The sequence below is a fragment of the Pyrus communis genome, chromosome 2 (genome assembly GCF_963583255.1).
Source record: "Pyrus communis chromosome 2, drPyrComm1.1, whole genome shotgun sequence".
NCBI lineage: Eukaryota > Viridiplantae > Streptophyta > Magnoliopsida > Rosales > Rosaceae > Pyrus > Pyrus communis.
Genome location: NC_084804.1, coordinates 35,199,111 through 35,218,192, shown reverse-complemented (window position 1 = coordinate 35,218,192; position 19,082 = coordinate 35,199,111). Strand labels below are relative to the sequence as shown.

At 37.1% G+C, this 19,082-nt stretch overlaps 4 protein-coding genes across 7 annotated transcripts; 3 read left to right on the top strand and 1 right to left on the bottom strand.

Moving 5' to 3' along the window:
• The first annotated feature begins 564 nt into the window (after positions 1-564).
• Positions 565-9,430, top strand: LOC137725294 (bifunctional aspartokinase/homoserine dehydrogenase 2, chloroplastic-like). 3 transcript variants are annotated; one of them, XM_068463933.1, is made up of 18 exons: positions 565-1,084; positions 1,895-1,980; positions 2,076-2,453; positions 2,983-3,071; positions 3,179-3,482; positions 3,674-3,726; positions 3,807-4,015; positions 4,100-4,187; positions 4,278-4,391; positions 4,759-4,857; positions 5,039-5,233; positions 5,777-5,859; positions 6,248-6,473; positions 7,546-7,691; positions 7,872-8,007; positions 8,247-8,330; positions 8,410-8,502; positions 8,900-9,430. In XM_068463933.1, exons 1-18 carry the CDS (start codon positions 939-941, stop codon positions 9,143-9,145), a joined length of 2,775 nt encoding a protein of 924 aa, XP_068320034.1. In that variant the 5' UTR covers positions 565-938; the 3' UTR covers positions 9,146-9,430. The 3 variants fall into 3 exon arrangements, with proteins under 3 accessions (XP_068320034.1, XP_068320032.1, XP_068320033.1); XM_068463931.1 differs by lacking the exon at positions 565-1,084 and having other exon boundaries at positions 1,871-1,980; XM_068463932.1 differs by lacking the exon at positions 565-1,084 and having other exon boundaries at positions 1,884-1,980; positions 2,079-2,453.
• A 21-nt stretch (positions 9,431-9,451) lies between these two features.
• LOC137725295 (protein PARTING DANCERS) lies at positions 9,452-11,051 on the bottom strand. The gene is made up of 8 exons (XM_068463934.1): positions 11,000-11,051; positions 10,598-10,728; positions 10,408-10,496; positions 10,217-10,312; positions 10,034-10,128; positions 9,902-9,942; positions 9,721-9,804; positions 9,452-9,643 (listed from the first exon to the last, which is right to left on the bottom strand). The coding sequence occupies exons 1-8, from the start codon at positions 11,049-11,051 to the stop codon at positions 9,494-9,496; spliced, it is 738 nt and encodes a 245-aa protein (XP_068320035.1). The 3' UTR covers positions 9,452-9,493.
• Positions 11,052-11,283: 232 nt separating this feature from the next.
• Positions 11,284-13,247, top strand: LOC137723408 (uncharacterized). Of its 2 annotated transcripts, none has more exons than XM_068462605.1 (4): positions 11,284-11,402; positions 11,474-11,527; positions 11,709-11,760; positions 12,827-13,247. In XM_068462605.1, the coding sequence occupies exons 1-4, from the start codon at positions 11,311-11,313 to the stop codon at positions 13,019-13,021; spliced, it is 393 nt and encodes a 130-aa protein (XP_068318706.1). In that variant the 5' UTR covers positions 11,284-11,310; the 3' UTR covers positions 13,022-13,247. The 2 variants fall into 2 exon arrangements, with proteins under 2 accessions (XP_068318706.1, XP_068318710.1); XM_068462609.1 differs by having other exon boundaries at positions 12,804-13,247.
• Positions 13,248-14,657: 1,410 nt separating this feature from the next.
• On the top strand, positions 14,658-18,744 carry LOC137725114 (DNA glycosylase/AP lyase ROS1-like). The gene is made up of 15 exons (XM_068463706.1): positions 14,658-15,240; positions 15,346-15,436; positions 15,515-15,782; positions 15,868-15,947; positions 16,033-16,117; positions 16,204-16,295; positions 16,408-16,476; positions 16,630-16,666; positions 16,769-16,839; positions 17,205-17,450; positions 17,622-17,712; positions 17,768-17,825; positions 17,938-18,056; positions 18,495-18,552; positions 18,668-18,744. The coding sequence occupies exons 1-15, from the start codon at positions 14,658-14,660 to the stop codon at positions 18,742-18,744; spliced, it is 2,025 nt and encodes a 674-aa protein (XP_068319807.1).
• Positions 18,745-19,082: the final 338 nt, after the last annotated feature.

Here is a 19,082-nt window from a genome sequence, read left to right as displayed (position 1 = left end):
TTTAATAATACATGTGAGGATGTACACTCTGTTTGAAAATTTTATTAAATGAGGACTCACTTGCATGCTTTAAAAAGTGTTTTTTTTTAAGTATGCTAGAACTTACTTTTGCTTTTCTACTGTCAATAGTAGTGTCAGTAAAAATAATTTTTTCAAATACGCCGGTTGAGTTTTATGAAAATCGTCTATTTCACGGAAATAGAATACATCTATGAATGGGTTAGTACTTGTTGTTGCTGCTTGGATGCAGCATTGTTAGTTTTGCTGTCATTTTCAATGTGGCCGCAGCTTTTTGCTGCTTGTTTGTTTTTTTCAGCAGCTCCTTGCTGCTTGTTTGTTTTTTCAGCAGCTCTTTGCTGGTTGATTGTTTAATTCAAGAGCTCTTTGCTGATTGTTTTCTCTTTTTCTCATTAATATGTTTGTTTAAAAAAAAAAAAAAAAAAAGAATCATCAGCTTAATTATGACCTGTGAGTATAACGAGACCAAAGAACAAGAGGAAAAATAAAATTTGGTTTTGAGAGCCGCGTGTTAAAACCTGAATGGGTTGATAATCCTTCCCCACAGTTTTAGACGTCGCATCGCATTCCTCTCTTGCACTTTAAACCCTCCCAAGCCACCACGCAACCAATTCACCACATTCAGCCACCGCCACCTCTCAATCTCTCTCATTACCTCCCGTCCTCTGTTTCTCTCCGATCTGGGTGTGGCGGTTGGCCATTGAAGAATTGAAGAGAAAGCCCGCTGAAAGTTAACAACTTAACAGTGATTGAATAGTTGTACGCGTGTTCAAATCTTAGAGGCGGTACAAATCTGGTACACGGTATTGGTTACATGGTATTCGAATCCCATCCATCCCCCCACCTTAATCATTCATCGCTTCCGTGAAGCCGCCAACACAACCAAAATCTCTCTTCGTCTTCTCGTGGAGGCAGCAGCCATGGCGTCGCTCGCCTCGGTGATCTCCAGTAATCCCGGCCACGCGCTCTCCCCCAACATATTGTCTCACGACGCCAAGCCCAGGAAGATCTGCTACTCTCAATGCTCTACATTCTTTCTCCCTCCTCACCGCTCTCCCATTTGCAGGTACTCAGTTTTTCCTGATTCCATTTTCTGTTTGTTTCCCGAGAAAATGGACGAGCTTTGTGTATATAAAGTTTTGGTTTTTTACTTTACCATTTGAGCTTAAAACTGGAGTAGTAAATGTGTAACTAAGCCTGGACCGATTGAAATGTTTAACTTGCCCTAAAGTTTCATGCTGTGGTTAAAGGTTTTTTTTAACAAAAATGTTATATCGAGAGGCCAAAGCACAGCGGAAAATGGGTCCTTTTCATTGTTGGAAACTGGAAATATTTTTCCGAGGGCTGTTGGGACGTTTTTGTTCTTTTGTCAAATTGTACTTTTGTATTGGTACTTTTTGTTAATTCTTCATTGGTTCTGTTTTTCTTTGATTTTGTATGCGAGCGCGTCCGAAAGAGATAGTATTGAGCTGCTTCAATCTGTATGAATTTGCTCATTTCTTAATGTTACCGTCGTTTTCAACTAGTTTTTTTTTTTCTTTGAACATTCTTGCTTACGGATCATAACTACCATGATCAAAGTAGCTACTTTCAACCTTCAAGAAAGATGTTCAATTTTCTATCTTAGTTTTGGATTTTCCTTTGAGAAATGTACTTTTTATTGTTCAATTAAACAGTCCTTTTTTTTAATCATCCTCCTTTTTCACTTCTAAAATTACCAAGTTTGTGATGTAGGGTTCATAAAAAAATAGTAATGTAGGTTTATTTGACTAGGAAACAAAGAATGAAATTGATCCACATATGACTTCTTATTCCATGTGGAGCATATTTGTCGATACTTTAGGTTATCTTAAATTATTTATCAATTGACTTGGAGGTTTGTTGCCTTTTGCAAAATGCGTTTTGTTTCTGGGCTGGAAAGGAAAAGGTCACTCAAAACCTGTATCTTTGCATCAGTCACAGGTTCTTTCCCATACTCATCCAAAACTATACAAATTTTCCCTCAGGATCTTGTATATTTAGCTTTTCATCTAACTCTAGTTCCTTTCCTTTATTAGTAGATACTCCAGTAAATGCATATCCAGAAAAAGTTCAGCTTCCTAAGGGTGACTGTTGGTCCGTCCATAAATTTGGTGGCACCTGTGTGGGGAGTTCAGAAAGAATTAAGAATGTTGCAAAAATAATTCTTAGTGATGACTCAGAGAGGAAGATGGTAGTTGTCTCGGCAATGTCCAAGGTAACGGACATGATGTATGATCTTATCTACAAGGCTCAATCACGAGATGAGGCCTACATATCTGCATTAGATGCCGTTTTAGAAAAGCACAAATCTACAGCTCTTGATTTACTTGATGGGGATGATCTTAGTAGTTTCTTAGCACAATTGCATCACGACATCAGTAACCTGAAAGCGATGCTTCGTGCTATATACATTGGTACTACTTTTTTATCTCTCTCTATTCATTTATAATTTTCCATCAAACATCAGGACATTGGTGGCTCTCTGATCTATATAAACTCTCAAATGGATTTTCACAAGAAGTAAATTTGATGTGTAATTTCAATTCCCATCAGAATTCAAACTGTTCATGTTTAGTATTGTTAATTGTATTGTGTATTTGTTTATATTACAAACAATACGAGCCAGTGTTCTCTTTCGTAGAAAGACTAATTCTTTTATCTGAATCCTTAGTAGTGTGGTATGGAGTTAATGACTTCTTTAATTCTTCCCATTTTGCTATTAATTACAATAAATTAGCAGAATGGATTATAATGCATAAAAGGGTTAGTGCCCCTATCATCCGCTATTTCTGTAATGGTGAGTTTGTTATTTTCCTAGTCATAGTTGTTGTGCCACGTAATCTAGATTTACCTGTTATTTTTGCTGGTGTCCACTCTTCTAAGTTTGGATAAACTTAAATGTTTGGAGCTTATCAGGTTGACTGTTTTTCTTACTTTTTGCAGCTGGTCATGCAACAGAATCGTTCACAGATTTTGTTGTAGGACATGGAGAGTTATGGTCCGCGCAAATGTTGTCATGCGTTATTAGAAAGGTATAATGGTGGTTTGTTCAATTTTCAAGAGCATTTGTTGAATGTCACCTTTCCTAGTTGTCTGATATATTAATATCTTTTTATTATTCTTTGATTTCTTTCTGCAGAATGGGGTAGATTGCAATTGGATGGATACAAGGGAAGTCCTTATTGTAAATCCTACAAGTTCTAATCAAGTTGATCCTGATTTAAAGGAATCTGAAGACAGACTTGAGAAATGGTATTCCAAAAACCCATCAAAAACAATTGTAGCTACTGGCTTCATTGCTAGCACACCTCAAAATATTCCTACTACTTTGAAGAGAGATGGAAGTGACTTCTCTGCAGCAATCATGGGTGCCTTACTCAAGGCCGGTCAAGTCACAATTTGGACAGATGTTGATGGAGTCTATAGTGCAGACCCCAGAAAAGGTTCGTATTGCCTTTGTATTTAGTAAACAATATAAAACATCATAAAATTTTAAATAACTATAAATATGAATACCGGTCTACATATTTTTTTTTTTTGGGAGAATAATTGGTTGATGCCATTCTAAGAAAGTTAAAAATGTTACTGAGTTTCTGTGGGATTTAATTTAATGATAAGAAATCTTCATTTGCAGTCAGTGAGGCAGTGATTCTAAAGACTTTGTCTTATCAAGAAGCCTGGGAAATGGTGAATCTCACTACTCTCTATCAAAGTTTCTGAGATTGGTGCGTTTACAAATCTGACATTTGATATACATGTATGTGCAGTCTTATTTTGGGGCAAATGTTCTGCATCCACGCACTATCATCCCAGTGATGCAATATGACATTCCTATTATAATACGGAACGTTTTCAACCGTGCTGCACCTGGAACAAAAATTTGTCGCCCTACTGAGGATGAAACTGTTCAGGGTTTGGAGTCGTTTGTCAAAGGGTTTGCCACAATAGACAACTTGGCCCTTGTCAATGTGGAAGGGTGAGCTGTGCATTACAGTGTTGCTGGATTATAATTTAAAGATTACTTTCCCCCATTTGTAACATTCTCCTTTGTTTGTCACAGAACTGGGATGGCTGGTGTTCCTGGTACAGCAAGTGATATATTCAGTGCCGTAAAGGATGTTGGGGCTAATGTTATTATGATATCTCAGGTTATGTCATCCTCTGAATTTGTGTTCATGGTATGCTGAAAGCTTAGAGCATCTATGATGCTTAATGTTGTTAATGATGGTTCATTGTAGGCTAGTAGTGAGCACTCTGTGTGCTTTGCTGTCCCTGAGAAGGAAGTAAATGCTGTTTCTGAGTTACTGCAGTCTAGATTTCGTGAGGCTTTGAATGCTGGGCGTCTTTCTCAGGTTCTTACTTTTTATTTGGCTAATTTTCTTGACCAGGTTGCTTGATACGTAACTTAAGCAGATCAAGGATAATGTACTGACATTGACAATTAGTTTATTGTTTACTTATGAAAAACCTCATTGGACCCTTATTTTGTGGATCGGCTAAAGAATTATAAGAAGAGTTGAAAATGGTGACATGAATTTTAATGTGAAAGTTATTCAGATATGTTTTACTCCTCGTGAATACTGAATAGTTTATTTCTTCTTAGTGTATTTCCATACTGAAATTGTGATTGCACTCTGTTTTTTATTTTATTTTAAGTATGTTTGAATGTATCTTTGTTTCATTTTTTAATACCAATTTTTGGCACCTCTTCCCTCTCAGGTTCAAGTCATTCCAAACTGTAGTATTTTGGCAGCAGTTGGCCAAAAAATGGCCAGTACTCCAGGAGTTAGTGCAACTCTTTTCAATGCACTGGCAAAGGTTAGGGATTAATTATTATTCTATTAATTTTAGCAACAAGTTGGATTATTTTATTTGATTTAACAATTCATGGTTTGTACACTGGTTTACAATATGGCCTGCTGTAGGCTTTGATTCCAAGTGTTTCTCATAATACATTATTTACAATACGAAGGGATCTAAACTGTTTTATGAAATGCAGGCAAACATTAATGTACGTGCAATTGCTCAGGGTTGTACTGAGTACAATATTACTGTAGTGATAAAGCGGGAGGATTGTATTAGGGCTCTGAGAGCTGTCCATTCTAGATTCTATCTTTCAAGAACCACGATAGCAGTGGGCATCATCGGACCTGGTCTGATTGGTGCCACATTACTAGATCAATTAAGGGATCAGGTACTTTATTTTGCGTTTTCTTCTGTTATTATCAGGCTTTTGTACAATATAGCACATGTAAGGTCATCTGTCATTGAAAATTATTCGTGGCACTTAGAAGTTTAGAACTTAGAAGGGCTCAGTTTAGTCAGATTTTGTCATTCGGTGTGCTTTGATTGTGGCCTTTTTGGGTTTTTACATACGAGTGCCCATCCTAGTCTGATTTAGATTTGAGAGCAGCAAAATGTTGAATTGTACTGAATTCATTATTCTCCTGTTTATGTGGTGAGATATGCACATCAAGTTTGAGCACAGGAAACACAGCCAATGAATGGTCAAATACATTCTGAGGGCATGCATGTTGTTCATTTACAGCCACATACAAGTTAAAATTTGGTTTTACGGCCCAACCAATTGAAATATCCTCCTTAACTTTAATCATGTTCGTCATAAGTTATATATTGCTGATGGCTTATTAACCAAACTTTGATGAAAACCAGGTACTTTGAATTTCTTTATTAGGTTGGGCAATTCATTAAAATTTAATTTCTCAAATCTTTGCAGGCAGCTACCCTCAAGGAAGAGTTTAACATCGATTTGCGTGTTATGGGAATCACTGGCTCACAGACAATGCTTTTGAGTGAGGCGTAAGTTAAAAAGCTTTCAACGGAATATTATTTAATCAAATGCTTTGCATAATCTGAAGTTGACAATGGTGGCGGCCTAATTCATACACGTCGTTCATGAAATGTTTTTGAATTGATAATTGACCAACATTTAGTAGCAGAAGTTGCCCCTTACTACAGTCCAATTACTATATATACTTACGTTTTAAAAGTTTTTCTCCTTGTTATTCTTTTTGAATTTCAACCTTTTCCGTTGTATCTTTTATATTTAATTTACAAAAACAAAGTCATCCATTGCTTCGTATAGGCTGGTAGTAGTTAGTTAAATACATTTACTTCTTAAAGCATTGTCATTCTATAGTTACACTTTGAGGACCATAATTTACTTTTTTATTTTTCATTGTTGTAGGGGTGTTGACTTATCTAGATGGAGAGACCTCCAAAAAGAGAAAGGAGCTGTGGCAGATATGGAAAAGTTTGTGCAGCATGTACATGGGAATCATTTTATTCCAAATACTGTTTTGGTTGACTGCACAGCTGACTCTAGTATTGCAAGCCATTACTATGACTGGTTGCGGAAAGGAATTCACGTAGTCACTCCCAACAAAAAGGCCAATTCAGGGCCGCTTGATCAAGTAATATGTCTTTTTATACATGCAAATTTCTTTCCAGTGTTGTATCTTTGAGGATATCTAATTGCAAATTCTTGTTTCAGTAGTACGTATAATTCCAATTAACTGAAAAGAACAAGAACATCAACCATTTCTTTACTTAGTTTATCTGCCCAAGTGTGTTTTTGTGGTTTTCATTAATAGTCTTGCATCCAAAACCCATGTATTTGGGATATGTTTTTCTTTCTGACGATTTACACGGTTAACAAGCCATGATTATGCTTATTTATGGTCTCCACAAATTTTTTTTGTTCAAGTTTTATATCTTCCAGTTCTTTATCAATTTATTTATTTTCGCTTTGCTTTGTGTGACTCTTGGTTGTTACTGGTTTATCTTTGAGATGTGAGCGATGAGTTTTGATTCCTAACACTTGGTTTTTTACATTTAGAGAGACTTCAGTTATACCTTGTCGTCTGAACAAAGTGGTGATAAAACCAGCTATTTACACATGCAAATTATTCTAATAATCGTGCACAAAAATTTCCAGAAATGTGATGCAATGTTAATATGAATTTGACTGTTTTCTTTTAGATAAAAGATCCCAATATTTGTCTTTCGAATTTATTGTGGGGTGTATTCAATTGGGATATTGAGGATTTTATTGGATTTATAAATTTATGGAGTTTAATAGAATTTTTATTCATTTCTAGAGATTCCTTGTAAAATTTGATTGAAATCCCACAAAATTTTCTAGTAGCAATTATACTCAGCTCAGCTGCTATATTTGTTTTTTTTTAAGGATTTTATTTTGAGTTCACACTTGGACCTCCATATCTTAGTTTTATCATATTATTTTGTTTGATCTGCTTGCCATGAGTCCCCCTGCAACGTTACCATATACTGACTTGCAAGAAAAAGAGAAATTACTTCTTTTTAACTTTGACTTTGATTTAGTTTCCTTTTAAGAAAAATTTAGAAAAATATTAATGCATTCTGAGAATGCAATAATAGTGTTCATATCTTGTGTACGTGCATGTGTGTGTGTGTTTTTTTTTTTGGGTTTAATCGGCTATGACATTGCTTTTCTTCATGCAGTATTTAAAATTACGAGCTCTTCAACGGCAATCATATACACATTACTTCTATGAAGCTACTGTTGGAGCTGGTCTGCCAATTATTAATACATTACAAGGTCTCCTTGAAACTGGAGACAAAATATTGCGTATTGAAGGCATCTTCAGGTTTGTGGAGAACTTTTGATTTATATCTTCTCTCTGTGCAAATTGAAAATATTACAAGAGTGGTTCCTCTCTTTTTTAATGGAGTAATTCCTTTGTTTACACGTAAAATCTTGATGTCTGCAAATGCACACTTCATATGACTTTTAACACAAGTCTTGCATCTATCATTTGATGTTGCAGTGGTACTCTGAGTTATATCTTCAACAATTTCACTGGAGGACGCACTTTTAGTGAGGTGGTGGCTGAAGCAAAGCAGGCAGGTTATACTGAGCCGGATCCAAGGGATGACCTATCTGGAACAGATGTTTGTAGAAAGGTGCTTGTCCTATTTTTTGTCTGCTTAGTTATGTAGGCTTATAATGTGATGATGTTTTGTCTGTTTAATCAGTTTTACGTCCCCAAATTTTGAATGAGACCCTATAGTTTGCATTGTTGATAAAAGATCAACGCCATCTTATTTGGGCCCCCATGCCCAAACTTCAATCTCTGCTTTCTTGATTTTTGCTTCACTGTTTTGTGTGCGATTTGCCACCTGAGTAAAACCATCAAATGCAGGTGATAATTCTTGCTAGGGAATCTGGTCTTAAGCTGGAACTCTCTGACATCCCTGTTGAAAGCCTTGTGCCGGAACCGTTGAAGGTAAAATCATTTTCTAATGTACGTTACCAAGTGCAAAAGCTCACCATTAACAATCAAATTTTGGATGAGATGTTTTCAGGATAGTGCATCAGCCGAAGAATTCATGCAAAAACTTCCACAATTTGATCAAGAGATGAGTAAGAAAAGACAGATAGCTGAGGATGCAGGAGGAGTAAGTATCTCTCATATGCATTTCTTCTCTTATTCCTGTGTGATACCACAATCTTAACCTAGCGATATTTGATCAATATATTAATCAAGTAGTTGTTTAGAAGCTTACCAGCTGTCCATGGACCATTGGACGTTTCTTATAAATATTTGAATCATATCATTCTGGTTTCCTTCGATGATGCATTATTTCTTTACGTTATGTTGACATGCGCTATGGATTTTTATTGGCGATAATAGTTTAGAGAATGTGGATATTTTTATTTCTGAGTTCTCTGGGCAGGGATATATAATAATATAGTAGATGACAAGCACTTTCTCCTCTTGTTTTGTATTTTTGTTTCTGATATGTTTAAATGATTCTCATCTTCCCGCCTGACTTTTCTTTTTGATATCTGAAGGTCTTGAGATTCGTTGGGGTGGTTGACATGGTCAATCAGAAAGGGGAAGTGAAGCTGCAGACGTACAAGAATGATCATCCATTTGCTCAGCTTTCCGGGGCAGATAATATAATTGCGTTCACAACAACTAGATACAAAGCTCAACCCCTAATAATACGTGGACCTGGTGCTGGTGCTGAAGTCACTGCTGGTGGAGTCTTCAGTGACCTGTTGCGGCTTGCTTCATACCTTGGTGCCCCATCATAGGTGGGAAGCCCATATAGCCCGAAGATTGAAATATGGTGTAACACAGCCCGAGTAGTGTAGCTTTTTGAGATGCGGATCTGTTGTGGCTCCTGAGAAGTGTAAGTGTAGCTTCTTGATATGAGGAATAGTTATTACCTGCTGGGGATATGGGGGTATATAATTGTCGTTCATTCGGTAGTGTTTAAGCGGATGCAAACACGTTATTTGTCTCCTGAAACGAAACTGTCTCAAATCCTTTATGTACGGAACTAAAAAGAGAAATAATAATAATCATGGTTTTCAATACATGACCCTGATTGTGTTTAAAGCAGTACTTTGACATGTACTGAGATAAACGAGTTACTCCTCTCAGTTGATCTTAGGACTGAGGTAAAACTTTGGATCTCTGAAAAACCTTGAAAGCACTTGTGCCTTGTCAGCTGAGAGGTCTGTGTTTTCCATAATGTGCTCCTTTGATGCCTTGGCAATTCCATCAATCGATCCGATAGCCTGGTTAAGCTGAACAAATTACCCAGAATAAGAAACCAACGTATGATTATACGATTCAATTTCGTTCATTAGGATGAGTTAAGTACCGCATTTGCATCATGATTGTCGATGCCCGGAATGGCTGTGATCACTTTTTGAAATATGCCTGGTGTTTGCACTGTTTGCTTCCTCTTCTCCAACAAAATTGAACAAAATGGGGATGTTTTGAGGTCCGAACTCCTAAGAACCAAAGCATTCTACATAAATGTGGTCAAAATTTACACTAACCTCAGCCTTCAATTTTGTTGTGGCATCCTCTCGCTTGCACACTGTAATTAGTGTTTGCTTAAGAGTCTTAGACAAATTACTGGGAAAACAATTCATGATTAAGGTAAGTGAGCTTGGAGAAGATTTTATTACCCCCACGAGAATGAGCTATTTTCGTTATCTTCTCAAACCCCATTTCCAAGTCCTTAACCAGAACGAACGTTGGCTTGCCGAGTTCCATCCCGAATCTTCACAGATTGGAAAACCATTTGTATCGTTTTGACATATCAAACAGCAATTGGACATAAGTTTCTTTCAAGTTTTGACATAGCTCACTTGAAGTAAGAACGAACAAACAAATCGTTTTGCTCCTTGGTTGGGAGCGTGATGACAACGTATAGATTTGCAAATTGCAGTTTCAGCTTCTGAACTCTGTACAAATAATAAAATTGATCACGTCAAACACAAAACACAAGCACACACGCATGCAAGAGGCACCGAAAAACGAAAGCAATTAATTTGTTCACCTGCCGAAGAATTGCGAGACGGTACTGGAATCCAAGCTAGTCATGAAAATGAATGCCACAGATGAACCCCCACAGTTGAAAATGAAGTCCTGCAATGCAAATCCAACCATCAGATGCACCAAAATTATTTTCTTTTCAGTTCTTTTGTCCTTTTAGCATGAGATCAGATGATTAAATTGAAGGAAATTACGGGGGTAATTGGGACAAAGTTGAGGCGGAAAGAGTTTGCGGTGAGGAAAGCGGAGACGAAGTTGATGAAGGACGGATGTTGTTCGTCCCTCCATGTATTGCTCATCATACAAACCCCACCACCACCACCACCTGCAATCACAATCCAACATTTAAGATTTCTTCACTCCATTAATTCTACCATTTCCAGCACAAATCAATCGTAATCTTTCTAATCGAAATTCTAATCAAATGGTTAACCTAAACAATAAAATTATCCAGAATTTGTATCAAACAGATAATTGCTCCACTGGAAAATGATCGAATTCAGACTAATTCAAATTAAGAACTCAGTTTCTAAATTTTCCGAGGAAAAATGAGAGGGGTGAATTGATGAATCGGTGAAAAGTAAAAGGAAAAGTACCTGAATTCATGGATTTTTGCGGAAATTGAGCTGCTTCTTTCACGTTCGCCATTCCCCAGAGCTCCCACAGAGAGAGAGAGAGAGAGAGAGAGAGAGAGAGAGAGCAAAGGGAGATTCGAGCGAAGCGGGAAAATTGAGGCGGTTTGTAATGTGGAACTGTTTTGTAACGTAATATTAGCTGCGGTAGTTGTCTCTATTTACGAAAAGTACCACAAGAAAATGGGCCAGGCCCATCTCACATTCAGCCCAAATTTCCAAGGACTTGTCCTGCTTCGTCTTGTTATCTCACTTGAGACATTCAGAGAGAGATAATGGAGTCCTCGGCTGCTTCCTCACTCTCCGTTACAGCGTCCTCAAATTCGCCTTCCAAACGCCTTTTGTTCGACCGCCGTTACGGTTGGGTGTAAGTCTCTCTCTCTCTCTCTCTCTAAACGTAATTAATTAAGCGTGAAATAATTAGGATTAATTTTTCAGAATTGATGAATTGAAAGACCCATCAGAGGAAGCTCTTGCCGGTGGCCGAGGGATGTAAGTTTTTTTATTTTTTATTGTTTTGAAATACTTTAGCTTGAAACCCATTGGTTGGTTAGTGAGAAACAAGAAGAAAAAGAATTGGGATATAATTCGAAGTAATGAATTTATACCTGTTGGAAACACAGATTGGAAATTTTTGTACCATGCTTGTGGATTTACTTGTGGTTTGGTTCAGGTTTTGCATACTGCCGCTTGCAAAAACTTTGATCAAGATGGCTTCCCAATCGGTATGATGATGAATTTCCTGCCCCTAAATATCCTAAATTACGCGTTTAATCATTACGTCTTTGGCAATTATATAGTTCCGTTGCACATTTTCACTTGTGGGACTGGCACTTGCTTTTTGTATGATAGCATTTGGATAACACATTTGGGACTGAAGCTTGTATTTTTGTATGATCAAGGATGCTTTACTTTTTGGTTAAGGATCAAGTATGATTTTAAGTTTTGACCCGAATGGAACGATGCTTTAGACTCGAACAAAAACTGACCCAACAGAATGAATCAATAGTGCTTTATATTCTGTCAGCATTTGCTTTTATAGCATGTTGCTGTTTCCATTGAGCTAGAGAGTTTCACCGACCCATCATCATGCATTAGCAGGTTCACCGTAGAAATTTTCTCAGCAGAAAATAAAAAAGGTGTGGCTTTGCAAGATAAAAAGCATAAAGTTCACCTTGTTTGCAGGCTGGGCAGTGGTAGACCTAAACTGTAGCAAGTACATGATGTTCAGCCCTTCTGGAGTCGTTAGATAGTGGTCATCAAGAGAATACGTGTTAAGCAGATGATACCTAAAGCATAAACCGAGTAGCAGTCGCTAGACGTTTGCATATGTTTCCTTTCTCGTATTTTATGTGGATACAGTTGTCCTAGTTGGGATAGAAAATGGCAGGTTGCAGATACATGTAAGTACGTTTTAATCATATGTTCCTATATATTCAAGATCTTGTTGGGTTCTAAAATTATGATATCTGTTTATTTGTTATATTTTAGGTCCTTAAATAATATATATATATATATATATATGTGCCTTGTATGTATTTCGTGTTCACTGTAAAAATTCTATTCAGTTGCTTGCCTTATGGCGAATTCTTCCAGCAAAGCTTTGTAGAAATGACCCGTCTTATGTAGATTAGCTCGTTCTCTGCTTCTTAGGCCATGGGATATAGAAAATGTTAGATATTTGATTGTTATGTTACTGAACATGAAAAAACATTCCATTCAACAATTCTCTGATGCTGAAAGAATGATAAATTTTAATTTGTCCTAGGACTTTCCCTTGTTGCCTTACAGATTAATGCTGCAGCAAACTCAGCAGTGAAAGCTTTTGAAAGGCCAGACCTGCTTTCTCCGCAGCAACTGCAAGCGGGTCTTTACAACGAGCTTCACAAAATTAAGTCTTCTTTGGTAAAACCGGAATTCAACCATTTGTTACTCAAAGGAAATCTCTCGTCAAAAGAGGCCAGTTGCTCTTCTAGTAAATCATAGATTACTTAGAATGAATTGATTTCTTGAATCCCACACTGGAATACAGTCCAGAACTACTTTAAGTCAGTCGATTTAGATAGTGTTTTTCAGGTTGTTAGGGTCAGCATTGTATCTTGTACGAAATGATATGGCGTTGTCGATTTGATTATTGTGAACCTTGTCTCACTGTTCCGCTTTATACGTCGGAGGTGAACGTGATTTTAAGTATCCGGTTGATCATTCTTAAGCTGAATTGACTAGCTTCGGTTTGGTGGTATAGAAGCGTTTGGCCATGAAGGAACCAAAGGAACAATTAGAGCATTTGTGGACTCGAACTTGGTTTCCAACGATCCAACTGCGAACGAAAAACCAATTAGAGCATTTTCGGACTCGAACTTGATCTCCAACTATCCAAATGCGAACGAAAAACGAGTCGTAGTCCAGATTTGAGAACAAAGAAACCATCCATGGTCCATCAAGATTAAGAAAATGGGTTGTAATAATGGTAATTATGAAGAAAAGACATGTCAAATGGTACTTAAACGTGGCGATCAAACCACGGCCCTGCCCATTGTCACATCATCCACCCCACCACCGCCGATTCCTACCTTCCTCTTTAATTAATATTTCTACTTGCGCAATCCAACGTTTCCCAACCTTTGAAGCTTTCAAGTGGAAGACAGAGTTTATCTCCCATGTCTTCCGTAATCAAGCCTTCATCTTCAAGTAATGCTGCCCATGTTCTTACTTAATCACCTTTTGTTAATCTTGTTTCCTTGGTCATAATTTGTGCTTGCATGTTAATTACCTTTTGTTAATGGCGGCGGCAGCAGCAGCAGGAGGTATTAAAGTTTTCACAAGAAGAAGATTTAAGACTAATAAGCGTTTGGAACAAAGAGATGATGAGATAAAAAACAAGATTGCAGAGTTGGAGCCAAAGAATTTTCAAAGCGTGGCTTCTTCTTCTGCTACTCCTTGGTAATTAATTAATTAACTACTTTAATTACTACTCCAATCTCCCCCTTTTTCGATTAATTACTGGCTAGTAGTTTAGTTTTGACCCCAGGAGCACACAGATTACAACACAAGGTAAATGTCATTAATTCATGCATGCATGCTGAATCGTTGCTGTTGTACGCAGATTACAAACAAGATATGTTGTATAATATATTTGTTAGTTTTTTTTTTTTTTTTTTTTTAATTATCTTGTTAAAAGCTCAAGCTAGCTATTTGCGGATTAACTGTTGTTTAATTGTTGTTGTTTTCGCTTACTATTAGTTTAATTAAAGAAATGGAGGGAAGGGCAGTAGGCTGCCACAGCAGTGTTAGGAACATTCGCCTTCGGGTTTGAGGGTCCTACGTTCTTCTACTACGAAGAGCTAATATCGTATAATCCTCTGTTTTGTTTAAAATAAATAAATGATTGTTGCTGTTTTTAAGAGAAGATGTAATTAGGATTGCTGTTTTTTATGTCGTTATGAGGCTTACTTGTCTGTCAAACAAGAAGGAATAATTTGCTCACAACGATCGTGTCTCTTTCTTTGCATCCCTCAATGTTACTCACTCTCGCGTCTCGATCATGGTTACCTAAACTAAAATAGTACCTAATAGTTGTATAATTCAATTTAGGTTCAGTTCCAACACAAAAGTTGAAGAAATGGGACCAGCAGCAGATGGTAATGACATCTTCTGTAGCTATGTTGATGACTGCTCTGCAACTCCTACTCGTGTCACTGATGTATCAACTGCGCCGGATAAATCTACGTCTAAGAAGAGAGGCTACAATGCCATTTACTTGAGGCACAAGCAACCGAAGAGAGTCAGAATACAAATGGAAGATAAATCCAAAGGAGAAATAATTATTGGTGGCAAGCGCACGAAATCTCCAAAACCTGTAAAATTGAAAGAAACTAGGTCATCCAAGTGTGCTACTGCTCAAAAGTTGCCCAATGTTGGACGTTATAACAGAGTTTCTGTTCGAAAAGTACAAAACGATACACAAGCTCAATCCATGAAACAAGATCAGAAGGCACATGGAGATATTTTAGGAAAGCGCAATAAATCTGTTCATCGAGTAGGGCCTTCTGATTCTATCCTGCGATGGCATGCACAACCTCAGATTGATTGGAGCAAAGATGTATCCGACAATATTAAAGACAAGGAGGAATGGTGGGAAGAAGAAACGAAACTGTTCTGTAAACGAGCAAATTCTTTCATTGCCTGCATGAATCAAGTCCAAGGTGGCAAATGGATTTTTTGAATCCAAGCATATATATGCAATTTTTTAGAAGTTGATTAGTTAATTTTCCAAGCCTTTTCTCATAGCACAATGTTAACTTTTGCAGGAAATAGACATTTCTCAGCGTGGAGAGGTTCCATAGTGGACTCGGTTGTTGGGGCATTTTTAACTCAAAATGCTAAAGATCAGTCATCAAGGTAAGATGTTATTACTCCTTGATCTGCTTATATTGTCCTATGGAAAACGGTAAATGTGGACCTCTTGTTGGTGTGCAGTTCTGCCTTTATGTCACTTGCTGCAAAATATCCGACTATTCAAAAGGAGCAAGCATGCGATTATGCAAGGAACGAAAAAAATGTGAGAAGCATTGTTGGTTGGGATTTTTTAGAGTACATTTATTACACCAGAGGAACAACAAAAGAGAGAAGTAATGATACAATGGACTCTTTAGACTGGGAAGCTGTTAGAGAAGCACCTCTAACTGAAATTTCAAAAAGCATTTTCGGAAGAGGAATGAACAATAAGCTCGCAGAACGCATCAAGGTAAAACTTGTGGTGATTGAGAACAGGTTAGGTTGATGAATTCCATTTGAAAAATGTCAATATATGTTGGCACTCAACTTTTCAGGGTTTCCTTGATATACTGAAGAGAGATCATGACAGCATTGATCTCGAATGGTTAAGAGATGCCCCCCCGGAAGGAGTGAGGTAAGCTCATTGAAGAGACAAATATTATTTTACATAATTAAATGTTCAAGGGAATGTGGACATTTAAGGTTTCCCTATGATGCAGGAAGTATCTGTTGAGCATAGATGGAATTGGCTTGAAATGCGTTGAGTGTGTGCGGCTTTTAGCACTGAAGCAGCGTGCCTTCCCAGTAAGAAATTGAAGTAGCATGAATCAGAAGTACAAAGCTTCATTCTGCTGCTTGATAATTTTCTTTTATATCTTCTGTTGCATTAGGTTGATACTAATGTTGCTCGGATAGTTGTGCGACTTGGTTGGATCCCTATTCAGCCATTGCATTGGAAGCTTCAACATCATCATCTAAAGAGGTCAGAATATAACACATAAGTAGAGAGAGAATTTCGATTGAGGGATCCTTCAAATAATGTGAAACTAGAACCTTCAGATCTTACTTGAACATCTAACATTCTTTCTGCGTAGGTACCCGACGGTAAATTCAATACATAAATATATTTGGCCAAGGCTGTCTGCCCTTGACCTACAAACACTGTATGGCTTTTTGTTTCTAAGGGATGAACAAACATTATATGATTTCTTTTGACGATTCAATATAATCTGCATGCCATAAAATTGTTGCTTTCCAGTTTACAGAATGTATTAAGACAAATATTACTGATTGATTAGAGTACTAATCTTCGACAGGTATGAATTACATTGCCAAATGATTACATGCGGCAAGGTATACATCTTGTTCATTCAACCTCTGTTACACGAAAAGAATATATATTTTGCTGTATTCCTTGTTTCTCCGTCATCACATTCTCAGTTGGTACTTGTACAGGTTTTCTGTAGAAAAAATCAACGAAATTGCAATGCATGTCCGATGAGAGAAGAGTGCCAACACTTTGCAAGGTTTCATCTCTCGTTCTTTGCTCAATTATTTATATCTTCTACTTATTTTTTGGACATAATTAGAATCATTTAGATTCATTTTGCAAAGGAAAAAGAAAGAGAAATCAACCTGGCAATTGAGCAGTATTATGTTGTTCGATAGTCTACGAATCTATGCAATGTGACATATTTTTGCTATAACGTATAAGTTGATCTTCTCTTCAGGTATAGTTTCACAGTATCTTTTGATTCTAATGTGTCGCAAAACTCATTATCCAACGTTCATGACATGGGATATTAGACTTCCCATGTTTGACTAAAAAAATTAAAATCATACGGTGCTTCTATGTTAATGATATTTCAAGTAACAAATATGTTTCATGAAGTGCAAGGAGTGAAGGGGACATTGAAGATTTGTGCGTAAAGGTTCACGATAAGAATCTTACAATCAAAGTCAATCCTAAAGGGTGTAAAATTGTAAAGGCTGATCATACACAAAGTAAGCAGAAGTGTTTCGACCGAACAAGTGAGTCGCTTCAAGAAGGTGTCATGTCAAAATTTAGTGCTCCAGTTCCAACTAGTCGCGCACCCAGATCGAAGTGCATGAGCCAATTTAGGACAAAGCATCAAGTGTAAGCAACATTTATAAACCTAAAATAGTTTGATTTTCGTAGGGTGAGATATGGATGAGGTTTTTATGAGCTTATATTAATCTTCGAAAGAAATTGTTACGTAGTACGTACAACTGTAATTTAAACTTTAAAAGTTCATATATGTACTGATAAAAGTATATTCAACTGCAGCTTAGAACTTCCAGACGCTCACCACATTTTGAAAGGGGTTAGAATCTCAAGCATTCTTGCTCTAAAGCTTTATACTGGCATATATGTCGATGTATTTGACTTCCAGACACTGGTATATATTTTTTTTCCATGAAAAACAAATGCAGCTAGAGAGAAGAGAACCTGATGATCCCTGCCCTTACCTTCTTGTTGTATGGTCATCTGGTAAGAGCGATTAGCCAATTGTTGTGTCTGGTTGTGTTTTAATCTTCCAAAAGTATGCAGTCCTTGAACCGACATTGGTGTGATGGTGTTGTTTGTGCAACTTTTGATTCAGGTAAACTATCCAATCCTGTTGGATCAACTGAAGGTCAAACCACTTGCTCTGATGAGAATGGACAATTTTTGCGCGGCAATGGTGAAGACACTGCCCAGACTGTTCTAGGAACAATTTTGGTGAGGAGAACCCATAACCGTCGGCATGTATTTTAAGTTTTAACCTGCATTTTTTCATATGCCAAAACTACAAAAGATAACAAAAACTAACCTCATACAGATACCATGTCGCACGGCAATGCGAGGAACTTTTCCTCTCAACGGAACATACTTTCAAGCTAATGAGGTAAAGCCTATTTCTTTTCTCATCTAAACTTAACATTTATTTAGGAAGTATATTATTTGAACTATCCAAACTGGTATGATGAAATAATAATATGAACAACAGGTGGTAGCTGATTATAAAACAAGTGAAAACCCAATCGATGTTCCTGTGTCATCGATACAACATTTGAGGAGACGAACACTATATTGTGGAAACAGTGTTTCGGGAATATTTATAGGTATATGTATGTGTTTTGGAATTGATTACAGTGGTTGGAAAATTTTGCTTGTTAGCTTACATTCTCCGTACCAGGTTTATTGACCAAAGAAATCCGGGACTGCTTTAAGAAAGGTATGATGTGGAACATTAATTTGCATGTAACACTTAAAAGTGAATGTATGTGGTTCCTTGCTACAGACGGCGAAATAATGCAGTTGTTGATAAAATTAGTAATTATGTTTTGCAGGGTTCATTTGTGTGAGAGGGTTTGACCGGAAAACCAGGGAGCCGAAACCTTTAGCAAGAAGATTACACCGCAGCTAATCTTCTGAATATGTTCAGAAGATTACAAGAAAGGAGAATGTCCGAACACCGGCCTGCTGCTGTTGCTGCTGCTATTTTGGAATATGATCAGATTGCAATTCCATCAGCAGTTGTACTTGTGAAGCTTGCTAGTACTGTGTATCCACAATCCAGCTTTTGTTTGTGCTTGGAATTGATGTGGTGGTCGGATTGCAGATGGACAATTAATCAGTATTAGTAAAGACTAATTTTGTTGGACTTAAACTTTCCTAATTTCTTATGGCTCGTAAGAATGAATGATACTTATTTTTGGTGGATCATTGACTAGCTTTGGTTTGGTCTGCTAAAAATATGACAGA

Excerpts from the sequence above, each read along its gene's own strand:
- LOC137725114 (XM_068463706.1), top strand. The coding sequence starts at position 14,658 with ATGGGACCAGCAGCAGATGGTAATGACATCTTCTGTAGCTATGTTGAT. Across the intron at positions 16,840-17,204 it reads GAGTGCCAACACTTTGCAAG|TGCAAGGAGTGAAGGGGACA; the intron begins GTTTCATCTCTC and ends TGTTTCATGAAG. Across the intron at positions 17,826-17,937 it reads TCTTGTTGTATGGTCATCTG|GTAAACTATCCAATCCTGTT; the intron begins GTAAGAGCGATT and ends CTTTTGATTCAG.
- LOC137723408 (XM_068462605.1), top strand. The coding sequence starts at position 11,311 with ATGGAGTCCTCGGCTGCTTCCTCACTCTCCGTTACAGCGTCCTCAAAT. Across the intron at positions 11,403-11,473 it reads GACCGCCGTTACGGTTGGGT|AATTGATGAATTGAAAGACC; the intron begins GTAAGTCTCTCT and ends TTAATTTTTCAG. Across the intron at positions 11,761-12,826 it reads TCAAGATGGCTTCCCAATCG|ATTAATGCTGCAGCAAACTC; the intron begins GTATGATGATGA and ends GTTGCCTTACAG.
- LOC137725295 (XM_068463934.1), bottom strand. The coding sequence starts at position 11,051 with ATGGCGAACGTGAAAGAAGCAGCTCAATTTCCGCAAAAATCCATGAAT. Across the intron at positions 10,313-10,407 it reads GTCTCGCAATTCTTCGGCAG|AGTTCAGAAGCTGAAACTGC; the intron begins GTGAACAAATTA and ends TTATTTGTACAG. Across the intron at positions 10,129-10,216 it reads TTTGTTCGTTCTTACTTCAA|ATTCGGGATGGAACTCGGCA; the intron begins GTGAGCTATGTC and ends CAATCTGTGAAG.
- LOC137725294 (XM_068463933.1), top strand. The coding sequence starts at position 939 with ATGGCGTCGCTCGCCTCGGTGATCTCCAGTAATCCCGGCCACGCGCTC. Across the intron at positions 1,981-2,075 it reads TATCTTTGCATCAGTCACAG|TAGATACTCCAGTAAATGCA; the intron begins GTTCTTTCCCAT and ends TTCCTTTATTAG. Across the intron at positions 4,016-4,099 it reads GCCCTTGTCAATGTGGAAGG|AACTGGGATGGCTGGTGTTC; the intron begins GTGAGCTGTGCA and ends TGTTTGTCACAG.